Source organism: Papio anubis, chromosome 12 (assembly GCF_008728515.1).
Source record: "Papio anubis isolate 15944 chromosome 12, Panubis1.0, whole genome shotgun sequence".
Taxonomy (NCBI): domain Eukaryota; kingdom Metazoa; phylum Chordata; class Mammalia; order Primates; family Cercopithecidae; genus Papio; species Papio anubis.
In genome coordinates, this window is record NC_044987.1 from 102,258,323 (window position 1) to 102,277,939 (window position 19,617).

The following is a 19,617-nucleotide window of genomic DNA, read 5'->3' on the forward strand; positions in this document are numbered from 1 at the left end:
CCTGGCTGTGGCGGAGGAGCGTAGGCATGTAGCCCGACGTGGCGAGGCAGACAGGTCTCGAAGACCTCATCTTGATCAAGAAGGCATTAAGTTCGCGTTTGCCTCTGCTAGGAGAAATCCCTTACCAAGGTGGCGCTTGCAGTGGGCGGGACCATGTCCTGGAAAGCGAGCGTCCCCTCCAGCCAGGGTGCTTCCGGGCTTGACCCCATAGCTAGAGCGGGTGCAGAGTTGAGGCGAGGGACGGAAAAGCAGAGGTCGCTTCTCTCCATGCCCCTGCCTTTGGGGTGGATTGAGCCCTGGCCCTGTTTTCTAGGAGAGGTTTTGCTTGGGGTGCAGGGCATAGTATATAAACAACCCTTTGGATTTCCTGTGTCCTTGAGGTTGCCTCCAGTCTAGCCTGCCCCGCACGAAGCTTCAGTAGCCCTTTCACTTTCCCTTCCAGTCCTTTCCCTGACCTCCCTCCCCTCCACTTCCAAGTTTTAGTTAATTAGAGTCAAGACGTCATGCCTCTTCCCAAAGGAGTTGTGTTGCACAGGATGTTCAGACTTTCCAAACCCAAAGCACTGAATCCCTAGGGGAGGAATTTCAGACCAGTGGGGAGGTATTTTGAGGTAAGGGGCAGGCGCGTATCATAAAGTGGGAGTACATGCGGTTTACACAGAATCAGTGGCCCTCTTGGCATTGACCGTTAGGATTCAGGTGCAGCCAGTTTGGCCTCAGGACTTTGTGACTAATATGACGGTTGCAGAAGGTCAGATCGTAGGTCCTGGGGATGTTTTGATTCAGATCTGCCTACTGGAAGCAAATCTCCTCAGATCTTTGGGAAACAAAACTGATCAGGCTTGGGCTGGGCACCGTGGTTCTCCTGTAATCCCAGCACTTTGAGAGGCCGAGGCAGGCAGATCACCTGAGGTCAGGAATTCGAAACCAGCCTGGCCAACGTGGCGAAACCCCATCTCTACTAAAAATAATAATAATTTAAAAATAGCTGGGTGTGGTGGCGTGCTCCTGTAATCCCAGCTACTCAGGAGGCTGAGGCAGGAGAATCGCTTGAACTCGGAAGGTGGAGGTTGCAGTGAGCCGAGATAACACCACTGCACTCCAGCCTGTGCGACAAAGCAAGACTCTGTCTCAACAAAAAAAAAAACCTGATTAGGCTTGGTGTGGTTGCTCACGTTTGTAATCCCAGCACTTTGGGAGGCTAGGGTGGGAAGATTGCTTGAGCCCAGGAGTTCGAGACCAGCCTGAGCAGCTTACGAAGAGCTCATCTCTACAGAAAAAAAAAAAAGTTTAAAAATTAGCTGGGTGTGGTGGCACACACCTGTGGTCCTAGGTCCTCAGGAGGCTGAGGTGGGAGGATCACCTTGAGCCTGGGAGGTTGAGGCTAAAGTGAGCCATCATGGTGCGACTGCATTCCAGTCTGGACGGCAGAGCAAGACTGTGTCTCAAAAAAACAAAAAGAAAAGAAAAAAAGATCAGAATTAGCTGTCCTTATTTTGCCCTAGGACTCCAGTTTCAATTATTTATATATACTTCAGGATTTAAACTTTGCTTCCAAAGTTGTTGTGGAGGAGGCTGAGAAGCAAATAGAATAAGAGCTGAAGCCTGGGTAGCCAAATAGTTCTTAACCTTCTTGTTTAATCACAAGCCCCTTTTTGAATCACATGAAAATTTTGCACCTCTCCTCCAGAAAAATGTTCACACATGTAAACACACACATGGAATTTTGCATATAATCCCAGATGGTTCACAAAGACCATTTACTAGAGGTTTCATAAATCAGCATTTCTGAATACCTGATTTAACCTAGTCGTCTTACTTCACAGTTTAGGAAACAAACCTAAAGAGAGGAAGTGACTGGCCCAAACTCACAGTTGAGGAGAATGGATTAAAAGTCTAGTTTTGTGGTTCTCAGTTAAATAGTCTATAATGGGCTGCTTCTTGCAGGCTACTCAAACTGCATTACTAAACTGTAATTGGTGATCTCGAAATACTTTCAATAAAGAGGTATCTGTCAAAGGAAACCTTTTCACATTAGTGGGACTAAACAGGGCCTAGGCCGGGCACGGCTCGCACCTGTAATCTCAGTACTTTAGGAGGACAAGGCAGGCAGATCACCTGAGGTCAGGAGTTCGAGACCAGCCTGGCCACCATGGTGAAACCCCATCTCTACTAAAAATACAAAAATTAGCCGGACGTGGTGGAGCTCGCCTGTAATCCCAGCTACCCGGGAGGCTGAGACAGGAGAATTGCTTGAACCCAGGAGGCAGAGGCTGCAGTGAGCCAAGATTGTGCCACTTCACTCCAGCCTGGGCAACAGAGCGAGACTCTGTCTCAAAAAAAATAAATAAAGGGGGCTTGGGTAATTGGCAGAATGCTGCATATTAGTGGCGGGGAAAGGGGTTGAGTGTTTTGTTTTAATGGGCCTCTTACTCTCCTTGCAAACTAGCCATTGTACTTTCAGAGTGTAAATCTTTGGCTCACCAAATTTCAGCAATCTCTCAAATTCAGCTTTTGCTTTTCTTCCCACTTGCTCAAATATGTCTGTATTCTTTGTGCGTGCAAGTATCCCACGTGGGAGGGATTGATGAAGCAGATATTATTTCAGTTTTTATAGGGAGAAACTATTCCAGGAAGGATGGGGGTTACAGCACAAGTAGACAGTAGAGCCTGGAGCTGAGCCCTAGTTTCTTCTTCCTTTGCCCCCAGCTTTTGCATTTTCTGCCAGATGATTCTGTGGTCCTTACACTTTGGTTCCTAACTACAGATGCAAAAAAAACAACAACAAAAAACAAAAATACCACACACATGTAGATGGTGAGATAGATGGATATGTGGGCCTATACCAGATCAAATAAATCAGAATCTCTGAAGGTGAGGACAGGAACCACTACCTTATTCTGTGTTGGCAGAAGCAAACCTAAATCCAGGTATGTTCGCCATTTTTTTCCATCTGAAGAGGCAGTTTTTTGTTGTTGTTTGTTTTTTTGTTTTGAGACGGAGTTTTGCTCTTGTGGCCCAGGCTGGAGTGCAATGGCGCCATGTCAGCTCATGGCAACCTCCACCTCCCAGATTCAAGTGATTCTCCTGCCTCAGCCTTCCGAGTAGCTGGGATTACAGGCACCCGCCACCACGCCTGGCTAATTTTTTTGTATTTTTAGTAGAGACGGGGTTTCACCGTGTTAGCCAGGATGGTCTCAATCTCCTGACCTCGTGATCTGCCCGCCTCAGCCTCCCAAACTGCTGGGATTACAGGTGTGAGCCACCGCGCCCGGCCCCAGCCCAGTTTTATATAATGGAGTGTGTTTGTGATTTTTGTTTGTTTAAGCTTGAGCTCAAACTTTTGAATCAGCTAAACTTGTATTTTTTTTTTTTTTTTTTTTTTGAGACGGTCTCCCTCTGTCACCCAGGCTGGAGTGCAGTGGTACAATCATGGCTCATTGCAGCCTCAATCTCCTGGGCTCCAACAGTCCTCCTACCTCAGCCCCCCAAGTAGCTGGGACTACAGGCAGATGCCACCACGCCTGGCTAATTTGTGTGTGTGTGTGTGTGTGTTTTTCTGGAAAGGTGAGGTTTCACCATGTTGCGTAGGCTAGTCTCAAACTCCTGGACTCAAGCGATCTGCCCTTCTTGGCCTCCCAAAGTGCTAGGATTACAAGTGTGAGCCACCACACCCAGTCTTATCCCTGTATTCAAATTTGATATTTGCCCCTTGCTAGCAACTATCTCCTAGAGTTTACTGTGAGAATAAATGAAATAATGCATGTAAAGATAAATGTATGTAGTAGGCATGGAATCAATGTTACATCTTTCCTTTCTGCCTTCTGTATCATCTCTGAACTCAGGTCTGGGAATCCAGGTTTCTGGATTATTCTCTATGTTGTGATTGGAAGGTTGGGCAGAAGTCACTTGAGTAGATACGCAGTGGTCTGCAAGATGATCCCCACACTTTCCACCCTTCCAGAACGGTGAAGGAGGGAACAAGAAGCAGTTGCCCTTGCCCATCCCTGCCGACCTTACCCTGCAGCCTGCTTCATTGGAATGAGTACTTTTCAGGGGAGTTAGCCAGTAGTACCTGTGACCGTGGCTGGTGAATGCTCCTGTTTCTGCTTCAAGTTTCTCCTTGCTGTGAGAAGAAACCTGTGGAGGTTCTGGAGGACCAGATATGTGACTTGGTAGATCCCCGAGTGTGTTCCCAGGGGCATTGCCTCCTGCAGGAGCCAAGGAAACATAGAAGAGGCCCATAGGACTGGCGACTTTGGACCTAACAACTGCAAGCTGGTGGGACTGTGGCACAGGGGTGGGGCTGGCAAAGTGGGAACGTGATTCCGGCCGGTGATCACTTCACTGCTTGCCCTGGCTTGAAGCAAGTCTCAGTGGTTGGTCTCCAGAAACTCCGTGGAAATACTGCTAACAGGTTTTGGTCTTCTCCCACTTTCCTCTCCTTTTCCCTCTTTGTAGGGATGACGGTTGGGGTTTCTGAGCTGTAACCTGGTAGGACAGCTCTGGCAGTTGAAGTCCTGGTTATAATTTCTTCTAAACAGGAGATGAGGCTGAGGCCAACTCCCTGGCGTGGGGGAGTTGGTCCCCAACCTACTTTTTCAGCAGTTGGCCCTAGCCTGGCGCCCCCCATCCAGATGGGGCTTGTGTGTGGTCCTGGGTCCTGGGAAGCCACCTGTGGGGAGACTAGGTGTCAGGAGAAGGAGTTGAAGAACAAAGTGGATGAAAGAGACTTCTCCCAGCTCGCAGAAGATAGGGTACCAGGCCCCAGACGATTGATTCCTGAGTTTCTTGAAACCAGGCATCTCAGAGACATCTCTGACTGCCCTGCTGGGCTGGAGCTTCTGGGAGCAGGGAGGTAGAGGAGGGAGCTGGACTGGTGATGTGGGTGCTGGGACAGAATAGTGCCAGTCTCTCAGTGACTAGAGTCCCTGGTTTCTGCTTTTCCAGGGCAGCTGGGGCCTTGTGAAAATCAGAGAGGGAACACATGCGAGAGGAATGGAGAGCCTTGTGCTTGTGACTCAGAGATACCCAGACCAGGGTGGGGGCCTTGGGAGGGGACAACCTTGTGATGAGGGGGAACAAGAGCAAGAGCTGCAGGCAGAAGTCTGAGATGGGGGGTGTCACAGGGGCTTTTCTGAAATGTGAAAATGAATACATGGGCAGATTTTGCAACAGCACCCAGCCTGCTGTCTTCTCACACTTTGCTCCCCAGCCCCCGCCTGTTCCCCATGTCCCACCCTGTGCTTCCTCCCGTCTTTCAACCAGGCTCCTCTTCTGCCTCAGCCTTCAACTTTTCCTCATCTGGTCCCTTCTGTCCCATCCACACCCCCGTCCACTCTTTCCCGGTTTCCTCTGTTCTTTTCCCTGGTGCCCTGTTCATCTGTTTTGGTCTCTTTGGCTGCCTGCCCTGGCCCCCGTCCTTCTGTGCTTTAATGTGGGGCCCATGGGAACTGGAGTTCATAGCAAAACAGGAAGAGCCCGTGAGCAGGAAACTGGGAATGGGGCAGGGGGTGAATGACCAGCAGTAACCTCAGCTCCTTGCCTCCCACATCTGGACTGGAGCATCTGCAGGGTTCTCAGTCTCTCCCCTGTAGCCTACCAGCCCTGGCTGCTTCCATTCCAGCACTTCACTGGCCCGAGATGCAACAAGACAAGATTGTCCTGGACTCTGACACAGCAAAGGGACTGGAGTGAGGACATCTGGGTTCTGATCCCAGCCGGGCCACTAACTGTGTGGTCTTGGAAAAGGCCCTCACATTAGTTTCAGTGTTCTCTGTCAAATGGAGCTCAGGTTACTTACTCTGCTTTCCTCCCAGGGCTGCTCTAAGGACCAGAAAAGATAGTGAAGGGTTTGTGCTGTGTATGGAAACAAGTACAAAGTTCAAAATCCACTGAGTTAAGGCGATGGGAACACCCACAACTGAAAGAACTGGGAGGGTGATGACAACTCGTGCCATTTCTCGAACACTTACTGTGTGCCACACGTTGTGATACAATCTGTAGTCCCTCCCTCCTTCCGTCCTTCCTTCCCTCCATCCTTCCTTCCTTCTTTTTTTTTTTTTTATGGAGTTTTGCTCTTGTTGCCCAGGCTGGAGGGCAATGACGTGATCTCGGGTCATGGCAACCTCCGTCTCCCAGGTTTGAGCCATTCTCCTGCCTCAGCCTCCCGAGCAGCTGGGATTATAGGCATGTGCCACCACACCTGGCTAATTTTTTGTATTTTTAGTAGTGATGGGGTTTCACCAGGTTGGCCAGGCTGGTCTGGAACTCCTGACCTCACGTGATCCGTCTGCCTGGGCCTCCCAAACTGCTAGGATTATAGGCATGAGCCACTGCACCCAGCGTGATCTGTAGTTTCAATCTCACAACAACCTTGTGTGGTAAAAATGACTACTGTCCCTATGTTTTCTTTCTTTTTTTCTTTCTTTTTCTTTTTTTTTTTTTTTTTTTTGAGACGGAGTCTCGCTCTATCGTCCAGGCTGGAATGCAGTGGCACAATCTTGGCTCACTGCAACCTCCTAGGTTCAAGTGATTCTCCTGCCTCAGCCTCCCGAGTAGCTGGGATTACAGATCCGTACCACCATGCCTGGCTAACTTTTGTATTTTTAGTAGAGACGGGGTTTCACCATGTTGGCCAGGCTAGTCTCGAACTCCTGACCTCAAGTGATCCACCTGCCTAGGCCTCCCAAAGTGCTGAGATTACAGGTATGAGCCACCATGCCCAGCCTATTTATTTTTCAACATACCATTGCTGGCTCGAATATTCCTATTTTAAAGATAGGGAAACAAAGATTCAGAGACATTAAGTAACTTGCTCAATCAAGATCACATAGGTACTAAGAAGTTTAGGATTTGAACCCAAAATCTGAGCCCAGAGTCTGAACACTAAATCAACATGCTGAGTTGAAACTGACTACAGCAGTTGTGAGTGCGTGCCTGTAATGCTAGCACTTTGGAAGGCTGAGGTGGGAGGATGGCTTGAGCCCAGGAGTGTGAAACCAGTCTGGGCAACGTAGTGAGACCCCACCTCAAAAAAGAAAAAAAAAGGAATAATAAAAAAAATTGACTAGGGCTAACAAGTAGGGGATAGATGAGAATAATATTTTTCTTGTTATTCATTCAACAAATAGGAACACAGTACCTACTCTGTTGCCTCCTCTATGCCAGCCCTGTTTCAGGGGTTTTGGGGAAAATGAAATCAATAAAATATGATGTCTACTTTCCGGGATGGATTTCATGCCCCAGGCAACAGAGTGGGAAGAATGGCTATAGTCTCAGTAGCTGCTGGTTGGAGCCTGCCATCACTTCAGATAGGGTTGTTCCCCAGATGAGGCAACCTTCATACCTTCCCAGGTCCATCCTGGGCTGCCACCCGAGTTGCCTGCCTGCCTTCTGCCACCCCCCCACCCCTATCCCAGGCCTGCCATTGCTCATAGCAGATTTCCTACCAAAGGCTCTCCTGGCTTCCTCTCTTATCTGTGGCCCCCGCAGGGCACCCACTTTCAGAAACTCCCTGGAAGGCCCAGCACCTGCCTCTCTGCACCCCTGGATTTCTACCAGCTTGGCTGAAGCCTAGGGCTAGTGGGGAGAGCTTCTTGGCCTCTTCCCAGAGGCAAGGGAGGAGGAGGGAGGCTGGGAAAGCAGGCTGGGGCTCAGTGTCGCAATTCCGGGCCCTGCTGGGACCTTTGCTCCAAGAGGTGCCTATGGAAGGGAGGGAACACCGACTCTGGAGGCTGCTGGGATTGGGGTAGGGGTTCCTGGGAGGCAGTCCTTTTGCAAGAGCTGCTAAGAGCGCTGGGTAAGGAGAGGAAGGGGAGAGACATGGAACTTGGCAGGTCTGTAGCGAAATGCCACTGTTTTGACCAGGAGTAGGGGGTGGGAGTGGCGGGAGAGGGGGTGGCCGGCTGGGGAGGAGCCAGCCTGGTGGAGAAGCTGCCCTGTGGGCGGGGGTGAGGAGGGGAGGGCTGCGGTCATCAGGCAGGAAGGAGGGGTGGCCTGACCCCTCGGCAGTCCCTCCCCTAGCCTTTCCCCAAATTGCTACTTCCCTGGGGCTCCAGGTCCTGCTTGTGCTCAGCTCCAGCTCACCGGCTGGCCACCGAGACCTCTGGACAAGGAACTGCACCATCCTCTTCTCCCAGCAAGGGGGCTCCAGAGACTGCCCACCCAGGAAGTCTGGTGGCCTGGGGATTCGGTGGGTCTGCTCCTTAGCAGTGGCCTGGGGCTCTGTGTGTGTTATCTGGGGTGGGGTTGGCGAATGTCCTAAGGATCTTAGAAGGGGGTTTCTGGGGAGAAGTGAGGGGTGATGGTGATGGAAGCTTGGGAAAGGAACAGGACTCTGGGTCCCAGAATAACTCATGAGGGATTCGGGGGAGGAGGTCCTCTATGTGAATTGGGGAGATTCTTGGAGACAAGAGATTTGTGCTGGGACCCTGGAGAGTGGCATGAGCAAGGTTCTCTAATAAGCAGCGTGTTTCACTGGGTGGAGCGAGCTTCGATCCCGTCTCCTGGTCCTGCTCAACTTTGGCTGTCCTCGGTGTTGGAGGGGGAAGGGGCCCGAGAGAAGCAGGGCAGATGTACCCAAACATTCCCTGCTGGTTTGGAGGGGACTTTGGGGGAGAAAGGCTGGTACAGTGACTGGGAGCCCAGACTTTGGAGTCAGACGAGGGTTGGAGTCTTGATTCTACCGCCGCCTAACTGTGTGACCATAGTTACTTAATCTCTTTGAACCTCAGTTTGCTTATCTGTAAAATGAGGTTAAGAATAGTCCTGAGCTGGGAGCAGTAGCATGCACCTATAATCTCAGGTACTCAGGAAGCTGAAAGTTGATTGCCTGAGCCCAGTAGTTTGAGGCGATAGTGTCCCATTATTGCACCTGTGAATAGCACTGAGTTCCAGCCTGAGCAACATAAAGAGACCCTATCTCAAAAAAAAAAAAAAAAAAAAAGACTAGTCTTGACCTCAGAGGGATATTATGAGGAAAGCACATAAAGCGTTATAATAGGCTGGGCGCAGTGGCTCACTCCAATAATCCCCGCACTTTGGGAGGCCCAGGTGGGAGGATCCCTTGAGCCTAGGAGTTCCTAGACTAGCCTGGGCAACATAGGGAGAACCTGTCTCTAAAAAACATAATAGTAATATAATAAAGCCTTAGTACAGGCTAATATATGGCAAGTAAATATTAGCTGATATTGTTGGTATTGATAAAAGGGAGGATCAGGTGGAGAAGGGAGCTGAGGCCAGAAAGGAGGCCAGTTCTAGAAGAGTATAACCTGAGTCCTTCCTGCAGGACAGTGCCTTGGTAATGACCAGGGCTCCAGGAAGAGATGTCCGTGTGGCTGGGGGCCCCTGTGCCTGACATTCCTCCTGGTAAGCTTCATTCCAGCCCTCTCCCCTGAGCCCAGACCGCAGGCTCCTCGCCTCCCCGTAGGAATCAGTCTGCTTCATTACCTGCCTTCTTCCTTCCTCCAGAGAGCAGTCCAGATTCATTCTTAGTCGTGGTTGCCTCTCCCCCGGTTCCAGTGCCTGGCCCTTGCAGGCTCCCGCCCAGTCCTCCCCAATCTGGGTTTGCTGCTAAAGAGTTGGTCAGCTGAGTGCTTACCCTGCTCTGGCTTTGAAGAGTTTTATCTGATCTCTGAAATGCATACACTCCAGCCCCCCAAAGAGACGAGGGTTAACATCTTCATTTAAGGTCTTGAGATGTAAGAAACTACAAGTGACTAGTCCTAGCTAGAGCCCACACAGACGCTAGGGTCCCAAAGCCTGAGCTGGGACTTTGCTGCCCTCTAAGGGTGGGGATAAGTTTTCAGTTTCCCAGCTAGGACACTGGGCTATGGAGCGGGGATGGAGCCTGAGACCCCCATGTGCCTCTCCTTTGGAGCTCAGACTCTGCAGCGGAGCTGTGGAAGCCAGGTGCACAGGATGCAAGCAGCCAGACCCAGGGAGGCAACAGCCGCATCCTCAGAGAGGAAGCCAGGATGCCCCACTCTGCCACAGGCACTGCAGGGGTGGGGCTGGAGGCTGCAGAGCCCACAGTCCTGCTCACCAGGGCAGAGCCCCCTTCAGAACCCACAGGTGAGGAGCTTCTGGGTTTGGAGGAGGTAGGGGTCCAGATTCCAGGTCCTGGATCTGGAAGAGGTTCCTTGGGGGTTTTTACTTTATATGTAATCTCATGGTTAAGTCCAAAGGCTTTAGAGCTAACTAAATCTGACTGATCTAAGTGTGAATTCTGTCTCTACTTTAGGCCTTCCTGAGCCTCAATTTCCTTGTTTATAAAATGGAAAAAAATTATGTTTGTCATAAGGATCAGTGCATATAAAAAGCTCATACAGTACCTAGAACATAATGGCACTTGGCCAATGAGGGCTACTCTTCTCATAAAAGAGAGACTGGAGTTTGTATAATGAAGGGAATGAAGGTCACTGAGTGCCCAGGGCAGTGACTGAGTCAGGGAGAACATGAACTTTTTTCCTTGGGGGAGAGCATTGAAACACTTTCCTGTAACCAGAGATCCGTCCACAAAAGCGGAAAAAGGGGCCAGCCCCCAAAATGCTGGGGAATGAGCTATGCAGCGTTTGTGGGGACAAGGCCTCCGGCTTCCACTACAATGTTCTGAGCTGCGAGGGTTGCAAGGGATTCTTCCGCCGCAGTGTCATCAAGGGAGCGCGCTACGTCTGCCACAGTGGCGGCCACTGCCCCATGGACACCTACATGCGTCGCAAGTGCCAGGAGTGTCGGCTTCGCAAGTGCCGCCAGGCTGGCATGCGGGAGGAGTGTGAGTTTCTGGGGCTGGCTGGGGAAGAGGCTGAGGGGAAAAGAGGGGGCCAGGGTGTGACCCAGGACAGGTGCCTGAACTTGTAGGGGCCAACTGATCCCTAAGTATGGATTAAAATATATTTCTTGACCGGGCGCGGTGGCTCATGCCTGTAATCCCAGCACTTTGGGAGGCTGAAGCAGGTGGATCACCTGAGGTCAGAAGTCTGACACCTACCTGGCCAACGTAGTGAAACCCTGTCTCTACTAAAAATACAAAAATTAGCCGGGTGTGGTGGTGAGCGCCTGTAATCCCAGCTACTCAGGAGGGTGAGGCAGGAGAATCACTTGAACCCAGGAGGCGGACGTTGCGGTGAGCTGCGATCGCACCACTGCACTCCAGACTGGACGAGTGTGAGACTCTGTTTAAAAAAAAAAAAAACTTCTTGCATTTACCCAGTGCTGTCTGTTTTTCTGGAGCCCCAAACCGCCCCTTTTGCCCCATCCTTGCTTCCTGTCTCCTCATATTTGGTCCTGTCCTTAGGTGTCCTGTCAGAAGAACAGATCCGTCTGAAGAAACTGAAGCGGCAAGAGGAGGAACAGGCTCATGCCGTATCCCTGCCCCCCAGGGCTTCCTCACCCCCTCAAATCCTGCCCCAGCTCAGCCCGGAGCAATTGGGCATGATCGAGAAGCTGGTCGCTGCCCAGCAACAGTGTAACCAGCGCTCCTTTTCTGACCGGCTTCGAGTCACGGTACTTGACACACCTGGGGAGAGGCGGCTGCACCCAGATCACCAGTGGGCTTCTTGATGTCCGACTCAAAGCGCTTTGCCTTTTCCCTCCTGGGTAGCCTTGGCCCATGGCACCAGATCCCCATAGCCGGGAGGCCCGTCAGCAGCGCTTTGCCCACTTCACTGAGCTGGCCATCGTCTCTGTGCAGGAGATAGTTGACTTTGCTAAACAGCTACCCGGCTTCCTGCAGCTCAGCCGGGAGGACCAGATTGCCCTGCTGAAGACCTCTGCGATCGAGGTGGCTGGAGAAGGGCAAGGGATGAAGGGAGAAGCAGAATGGGATTGTCTGTGGGAGGGGCCTCCAGACATCGAGCTGGGAGAACCAAATCTGCTGGGAAGCAGGGATGAGGGGAATCGGCCTCCCTGGAAGGGGCTATGCTCCAAGACCAACCTTCCTAGTCCCCGTTTGAGGTCTGCTGCTTGTGTGCAGGTGATGCTTCTGGAGACATCTCGGAGGTACAACCCTGGGAGTGAGAGTATCACCTTCCTCAAGGATTTCAGTTATAACCGGGAAGACTTTGCCAAAGCAGGTGAGAACTGAGATCACACAGGGATTGGGGCTGGATGGACAAATGCTTCTTTTTTTATTTTTTATTTTTAAAAATTGAGGGCCAGGCGCGGTGGCTCATGCCTGTAATCCCAGCACTTTGGGAGGCCGAGGTGGGCAGATCACAGGGTCAGTAAATCAAGACCATCCTGGCTAACACGGTGAAATCCTGTCTCTACTAAAAATACAAAAAATTAGTCAGGCATGGTGGCACGCGCCTGTAGTCCCAGCTACTCGGAAGACTGAGGCAGGAGAATCGCTTGAATCCGGGAGGCGGAGGTTACAGTGAGCTGAGATCACACCATTGCACTACAGCCTGGGCAACAACAAAAAAAATTGAGATGGAGTCTCACTATGTTGCCCAGGCTGGTCCCAAACTCCTGGCCTCAAGTGATCCGCCTGCCTTGGACTCCCAAAGTGCTGGGATTACATGCGTGAGCCACCCACCATGCCTGGCCAAGGACTGTTTCTTTTTTTGTTTGTTTCTTTTTTTTTTTTTTAAGACAGAGTTTGCTCTGTCGCCCAAGCAGGAGTGCAGTGGCGTGATCTTGGCTCACTACAACTTCTGCCTCCCGGGTTCAAGCAATTCTCCTGCCTTCAAGCAATTCTCCTGCCTCAGCTTCTTGAGTAGCTGGGATGAGGTGCACCACCACACCCAGCTAATTTTTGTATTTTTAGTAGAGACAGGGTTTTACCATGTTGACCAGGCTGGTCTTGAACTCCTGACCTTAAGTGATCCACACACCTCAGCCTCCCAAAATGCTGGGATTACAGGCATGAGCAACTGAACCTGGCCAGGACTGGTTCTTTTTGTCATAGGCCCATAGTGACTACAGAGCCACAGGCCCAACGTTTGAGTGACTGGTAAGGGAAGGCTCCCCTTATTTTTTGAAGATGGAAAATTGGAATGCTGATAGGCTTCTCTCAGCTGCTCCAGATAGACCCCTGTCCTCTGTTGCTTTAGGTCAGTGGTTTTCAAAATGTATTCCAAGGAACCTGAGAGATATATGGAATGGCACCTTGGAGGAGAAACAGGGAGGCACAGGAAGTGAACTAATCTTCCTCACATGTGCTCTTTGGGGATCATGGGGGCTGATTTCCCCTACTCTTTTTTTTTTTTTTTTTTTGAGATAAGTTCTTGCTTTGTCACGCAGGCTAAAGTGCAGTGGCATGAACGTGGCTCACTGCAGCCTCAACCACCTGGGCTCCAGTAATTCTCCTGCCTCAGCCCCCCAAGTAGGTGGGACTACAGTCATGCATCACCATGCCAGGCTAATTTTTATATTTTTTTGTAGAGACTGAGTTTCGCCATGTTGCCCAGGCTGGTCTCGAAATGGTCTCGAACTCCTGAGCTCAAAGGATCCACCCACCTCGGCCTCCCAAAGTGCTGGGATTACAGGTGTGAGCCACCACACCCAGCCTCCCCTACTCTTTTTTTTTTTTTTTTTTTTTTTGAGATGGAGTCTCACTCTGTTGCCAAGCTGGAGTGCAGTGGCATGATCTTGGCTCACTGCAACTTCTACCTCCCGGGTTCAAGTGATTCCCCCGCCTCAGCCTCCCGAGTAGCTGGAACTACAGGCGTGCGCCCCTACGCTCAGCTAACTTTTGTATTTTTAGTAGAGACAGGGTTTCACTGTGTTGCCCAGGCTGATCTTGAACTCCTGAGCTCAGGCAGTCCACCCGCCTCAGCCTCCCAAAGTCCTGGGATTACAGCCATGAGCCACCACACCAGGCCCCTCCCCTACTCTTTTTCAATTACACTTTCTGATGAACTGGAACCATGGCATGGCAAACATGCCCAGAGGGGATGTACAATAAGAGCGAATGTTTCCATACCCATGCTATATCTGAAGTATTTTCTCCAAAAATTACTTCATACTGCGGCTCTCTAGCTGATTCTCGCTTGGGAGCTATGCAGAAGGGGTTTCTTCATATTCAACTATTGGTCATGTTTGTGTCATGAAAACTGGCCTGGGAAAGGACGGGAGGCTGAGGGACTTTTGGAGGGAGTGGAATTGAGCTTCAGCAGGAAACCAAGTAGCTTAACAACTGGGTGAGTGGGGCTCTAAAATATGGCTGATGCCCTGACTCCATTCTCAGGGCTGGTAGATCTGTGGCCAGGCCAGTCATCAAGCCTTCCCTGGTTTCTGACAACTCAGGTCAGCTCACGTGCCTCTTGCTCTCCCAACACAGGCCCACCCAATGAGCTTTCTAGGAAGGCCACCCTTCACTGTAGGGCATAATAGGGCTATGTTGGCACCTTTTGCCTTCTATAGTGCCCGGTGTGCTGCCCGGATGTGTTGGCACCTAATGGGGTGATTTAATGACTTTACCCAGCTTTAAAGCCCAGCCCTGCCCCCTCTTCCAAACCATTTTTTCCTCGATGGTTATTATCTCAGACCTTCTTAACCATGACTCTCCCCTCCTTCAGAATATCCTCCTTATGGAACCCTGCCCAGTTCTTTTTTTTTTTTTTTTTGAGACGGAGTCTTGCTCTGTCACCCAGGCTGGAGTGCAGTGGCTGGATCTCAGCTCACTGCAAGCTCCGCCTCCCAGGTTCACGCCATTCTCCTGCCTCAGGCTCCCGAGTAGCTGGGACTACAGGCGCCCGCCACCGCGCCCGGCTAATTTTTTTTGTATTTTTAGTAGAGACGGGGTTTCACCATGTTAGCCAGGATGGTCTTGATCTCCTGACCTCGTGATCCGCCCGTCCCGGCCTCCCAAAGTGCTGGGATTACAGGCTTGAGCCATCGCGCCCGGCCCCCTGCCCAGTTGTAAGATCTCTGTATTAGTTTGGCACTCGTAGACTCGTGCTATCTGAATCTGCACCTATTTGTAGATTTATTTATTTACTTATTTTATTTTATTTTTTTTTTTTTTGAGACGGAGTTTCACTCTTGTTGCCCAGGCTGGAGTGCAATGGCACAATCTCGGCTCACTGCAACCTCTGCCTCCCAGGTTCAAGCGATTCTCCTGCCTTAGCCCCCCGAGTAGCTGGGATTACAGGCATGTGCCACCACGCCTGGCTAATTCTGTATTTTTAGTAGAGATGAGGTTTCTCCATGTTGGTCACGCTGGTCTCAAACTCCCGACCTCAGGTGATCCGCTCGCCTCGGCCTCCCAAAGTGCTGGGATTACAGGTGTGAGCCACCGCGCCCGGCCCTTATAGATTTATTTATACAAGCAGTTTTGAAGTAATCATGCTTGCCTTTCATTTTTCATTTCGTGAGTGAGGTCTTGGGGAGAAGGAACTGGAGCTCTGTTTGTCACGTCTCCTCCTCTCTCTATCCACTACTATTTACTGCATGCAGTAGATGACTGGTGACACGGACTGAGCACATTTGAGGTGTTCATTCCATGGGCATCAGCAGACACTCACAGGTGCATTAGCCAACTATAGAACCTCCTCTTAATTTGTGTATAAAGGGGGCTGTTTGCCATACTTTGGGGCTCAAAACCTCACCAAGAAATGCTTTAGAAAATGGGGCTTGCCGCTGGGCGTGGTGGCTCACACCTGAAATCCCAGCACTTTGGGAGGTCTAGGCAGGCGGATCACCTGAGGTCAGGAGTTCGAGACCAGCCTGGCTGACATGGCGAAATCCCATCTCTACTGAAAATACAAAAATTAGCTAGGCGTGGTGGTGCACCCGTCCCAGTTACCCAGGAGGCTGAGGCAGGAGAATCGCTTGAACCCAGGAGGCTGAGGTTGCAGTGAGCCGAGATCGTGCCACTGAACTCCAGCCTGGGTGACAGAGCAAGACTCTGTCTCAAAGAAAAGAAAAAAGAAAAAGAAAATGGGGCCTGCCCATTAAATGGACTAACACACAACACTTGATAAACATCAGGGTGAAAGTACAGGAAGTGACTCACCAAGAAGCCTTGAATGGAAAAGTGTAGCAGATGGTTGCTAAAAGAAATCTGACAAAGCCTGAGGAACTGTGTAGGGTGCAGAGACTTTGACAATGTGTATGAGAGACATATTCTCTAGGTATCATGACTTTAACTCATGGTTTGTTGCATTTTAGTCTTCTCAGCAGGAAGACTGTTTCCATGAAAAACTGATTATTTATTGGCCGGGCGTGGTGGTTTATGCCTGTAATCCCAGTACTTTGGGAGGCCCAGGCAGGCAGATCACGAGGTCAAGAGATCGAGACCATCCTGGCCAACATGATGAAACCCTGTCTCTACTAAAAATACAAAAATTAGCTGGGCGTGGTGATGTGCACCTGTATTCCCAGCTACTCAAGAGGCTGAGTCAGGAGAATCGCTTGAACCCGGGAGGCAGAGCTTACAGTGAGCTGAGATTATGCTACTGCACTCCAGCCTGGTGACAGAGTAAGACTCCATCTCAAAAAAAAAGAAAAAAAAAAAAATATATATATATATATTTATTTTACAAGCACTTATGTGGTAGTTACCATATATGCCACATATTTATGAGATAGGTACTATTATTATTCCCATTTTACAGATGGGAAAACCAAAGCCCAGAGAGGTTACATAACTTACACAAGGTCACATTGCCTTATAAGTGGTAGAACCAGGACTCAACCCCAGGCAGTCTGGCACCAGAATCCACATCCTCACCCATACTGCAATATTCCCTCTAGGATGTGATACATGAAATGTATCTCTAGTGTTCAAATAAGTAAGGCCAATGCCAGTGAAAAACAATGCTTTTTTTTCCTTTAAAACAGGGTCTCACTCTGTCGCCCAGGCTGAATGCAGTGGTGTGATCAATCATGCCTCAATGCAGCCTTGACCTTCTGGGCTCAAGTGATCCTCCTTGAGTAGCTGGGATTACAGGTGTGAGCCACTGTGCCCTGCTGAAAAAGGATTCTTTTATTTTTTTATTTTTTTTGAGCCAGAGTCTTCTGTTGCCCAGGCTGGAGTGCAAGTAGCACGATCTCAGCTCACTGTAAGCTCCGCCTCCCAGGTTCAAGCAATTCTGCTCTTCAGCCTCCCACGTAGCTGGGACTACAGGTGCGCCACCACGCCCAGTTAATTTTTGTATTTTTAGTAGAGATGGAGTTTCACTGTGTTGCCTAGGCTGATCTCGAACTCCAGAGCTCAGGCAATCTGTCTGCCTCGGCCTCCTGAAGTGCTGGGATTACAGGGATAAGCCACCACATCCGGCTCTTTTTCTTTTTCTTTTCTTTCTTTCTTTCTTTTTTTTTTTTTTTTTTTTTTTTGAGATGGAGTTTCGCTCTGTCACCCAGGCTAGAGTGCAGTGGCGTGATCTTGGCTCACTGCAACCTCCGCCTCCCAGATTCAAGCAATTCTTCTGCCTCAGCCTCCTAAGTAGCTGGAAATACAGGCGTGCACCACCATGCCCAGCTAATTTTTGTATTTTCAGTAGAGATGGGGTTTTGCCATGTCAGCCGGGCTGAGCTCAAACTCCTGACCTCAGGTGATCCGTCTGCCTCGGCCTCCCAAAGTGCTGGGATAAAAGGCGTGAACCGCCATGCCCTGCTGAAAAAGGATTCTTTATAAACAAAAATAAGAGTTGCTTCTATTTCTAGAAATGTGGAGCCCTCAAGAATTTTAATAACAGAATTGGCGGGGAGTGGTGTCTGATACCTGTAATCCCAGCACTTTGGGAGGGCGAGCCGGGTGGATTGCTTGAGTCCAGGAGTTTGAGACCGGCTTGGGCAACATGGTGAAATCCTGTCACAACAAAAAAATAAGAATTAGCTAGGTGTGGTGGTATGCACCGGTAGTCCCAGCTACTAGGGAGGCTGAAGCGGGAGGATTGCTTGCGCCTGGGAGGTCGAGGCTGCAGTGAGCTGTGATCGTGCCACTGCACTCCAGTCTGGGTGACCAAACAAGACCCTGTCTCAAAGAAAAAAAACAAGAATACCAGAATTATTATCATGTAATTCAGCACCTCTTGTGTGCCAGACACAGCACTAAGTGCTCTGCATACTTTGTCACTGAACCATCCCAACAATTTTCTGAGATGGGTTTAGATATGATTCTCATTTCACAGATGAGGCTTAGAGGGGTTAAGACATTTGCTCAAGGTTACACAGCAAAGCCCTGTAGCCTTTTTTTTTTTTTTTTTTTAATGGAGTCTCCCTCTGTCACCCAGGCTGGAGTGCAGTAGTGCGATCTCGGCTTACTGCAACCTCCACCTCGCAGGTTCAAGTGATTCTCCTGCCTCAGCCTCCCAAGTAGCTGGGATTACAGGCACCTGCCACCACGTCCAGCTAGTTTTTGTGTTTTTAGTAGAGATGGGGTTTCGCCATGTTGGCCAGGCTCTTCTCGAACTCCTGACCTCGGGTGATCCGCCCGCCTCAGCCTCCCAAAGTGTTGGGATTACAGGCGTGAGCCACCGTGCCCAGCCCCGGTAAACTTCTTAGTGAGTTCCTAGTAGTTCTCTAAGGTAAGGCGCTGGAGGAGAGAAGGAAGTTCCTGCTGCTCCTGCTGCATGTGTCAGCCTCCCTTCTTCCTCCCCAGGGCTGCAAGTGGAATTCATCAACCCCATCTTCGAGTTCTCCAGGGCCATGAATGAGCTGCAACTTAATGATGCTGAGTTTGCTTTGCTCATTGCCATCAGCATCTTCTCTGCAGGTGTGGAGGAGGGGCAATGGGAAACAGCAAGAGACTTGCACCAAGGAGGGCTGCAGGCCCCACAGGAATCGGGGGGTGGCTTGGGAGGGTGGAGGCATTTGCTCTGTTATTTAGGGATGAGAGAGCTTGGCTGGAGCATGTCTCTATATTTTGGTTGCAACTTGGGGTATGGAACTAGACCCTGGCCAGACCTGCTTCTCAACTCTCTTGGTGACCTATAGACCGGCCCAATGTGCAGGACCAGCTCCAGGTAGAGAGGTTGCAGCACACATATGTGGAAGCCCTGCATGCCTACGTCTCCATCCACCATCCCCATGTGAGTCTCCCCATGGTGCCCCTTTTCCTCCTTCCCACACACAGGCCCATTCCCTGATACACCTACTTTCCCTTCAAGAATTTCTGACTGCATGGTGTGCAGACAACTCACCTCTCCCACAACTCCCCTACCCTTGCCCCGCTTCCCTGCAGACAGGCAAAAGCTGTTCTTGTCTCTCTCCTTTCCCCAGGACCGACTGATGTTCCCACGGATGCTAATGAAACTGGTGAGCCTCCGGACCCTGAGCAGCGTCCACTCAGAGCAAGTGTTTGCACTGCGTCTGCAGGACAAAAAGCTCCCACCGCTGCTCTCTGAGATCTGGGATGTGCACGAATGACTGTTCTTTCCTCATATTTTGTTTTCTGGGCCGGATGGCTGAGGCCTGGTGGCTGCCTCCTAGAAGTGGAACAGACTGAGAAGGGCAAACATTCCTGGGAGCTGGGCAAGGAGATCCACCCGTGGCATTAAAAGAGAGTCAAAGAGTTGGGAGTTTTGTGGCTACTGAGCAGTGGGGCGCCCTCTAACGCTGTGCTGTATCTGAAGACCACACTGATCCCACAAACGGATGGGCCTGGGGGCCACTTTGCACAAGGTTCTCCAGCGCCCTGCCCATCCTGCCTCCACCACTTCCTGTTTT

At 50.5% G+C, this 19,617-nt stretch overlaps 1 protein-coding gene across 11 annotated transcripts; it reads left to right on the forward strand.

Moving 5' to 3' along the window:
* The first annotated feature begins 35 nt into the window (after window positions 1-35).
* On the forward strand, window positions 36-19,465 carry NR1H3 (nuclear receptor subfamily 1 group H member 3). 11 transcript variants are annotated; one of them, XM_009186148.2, is made up of 11 exons: window positions 44-129; window positions 8,061-8,194; window positions 9,290-9,369; window positions 9,886-10,074; window positions 10,508-10,774; window positions 11,297-11,505; window positions 11,603-11,782; window positions 11,975-12,074; window positions 18,551-18,664; window positions 18,886-18,980; window positions 19,171-19,465. In XM_009186148.2, exons 3-11 carry the CDS (start codon window positions 9,327-9,329, stop codon window positions 19,315-19,317), a joined length of 1,344 nt encoding a protein of 447 aa, XP_009184412.1. In that variant the 5' UTR covers window positions 44-129; window positions 8,061-8,194; window positions 9,290-9,326; the 3' UTR covers window positions 19,318-19,465. The 11 variants fall into 11 exon arrangements, with proteins under 11 accessions (XP_009184415.1, XP_009184412.1, XP_009184420.1 ...); XM_009186156.2 differs by having other exon boundaries at window positions 50-129; window positions 9,881-10,074; window positions 10,650-10,774; XM_009186150.4 differs by lacking the exon at window positions 44-129 and adding an exon at window positions 4,401-4,417.
* The last annotated feature ends 152 nt before the right edge of the window (window positions 19,466-19,617 follow it).

Bases quoted from the DNA above. Each gene is read 5' to 3' on its own strand.
- NR1H3 (XM_009186147.2), top strand. The intron at 10,775-11,296 runs GTGAGTTTCTGG...TCCTGTCCTTAG, and splicing joins GGCTGGCATGCGGGAGGAGT to GTGTCCTGTCAGAAGAACAG. The intron at 18,665-18,885 runs GTGTGGAGGAGG...GGTGACCTATAG, and splicing joins CATCAGCATCTTCTCTGCAG to ACCGGCCCAATGTGCAGGAC.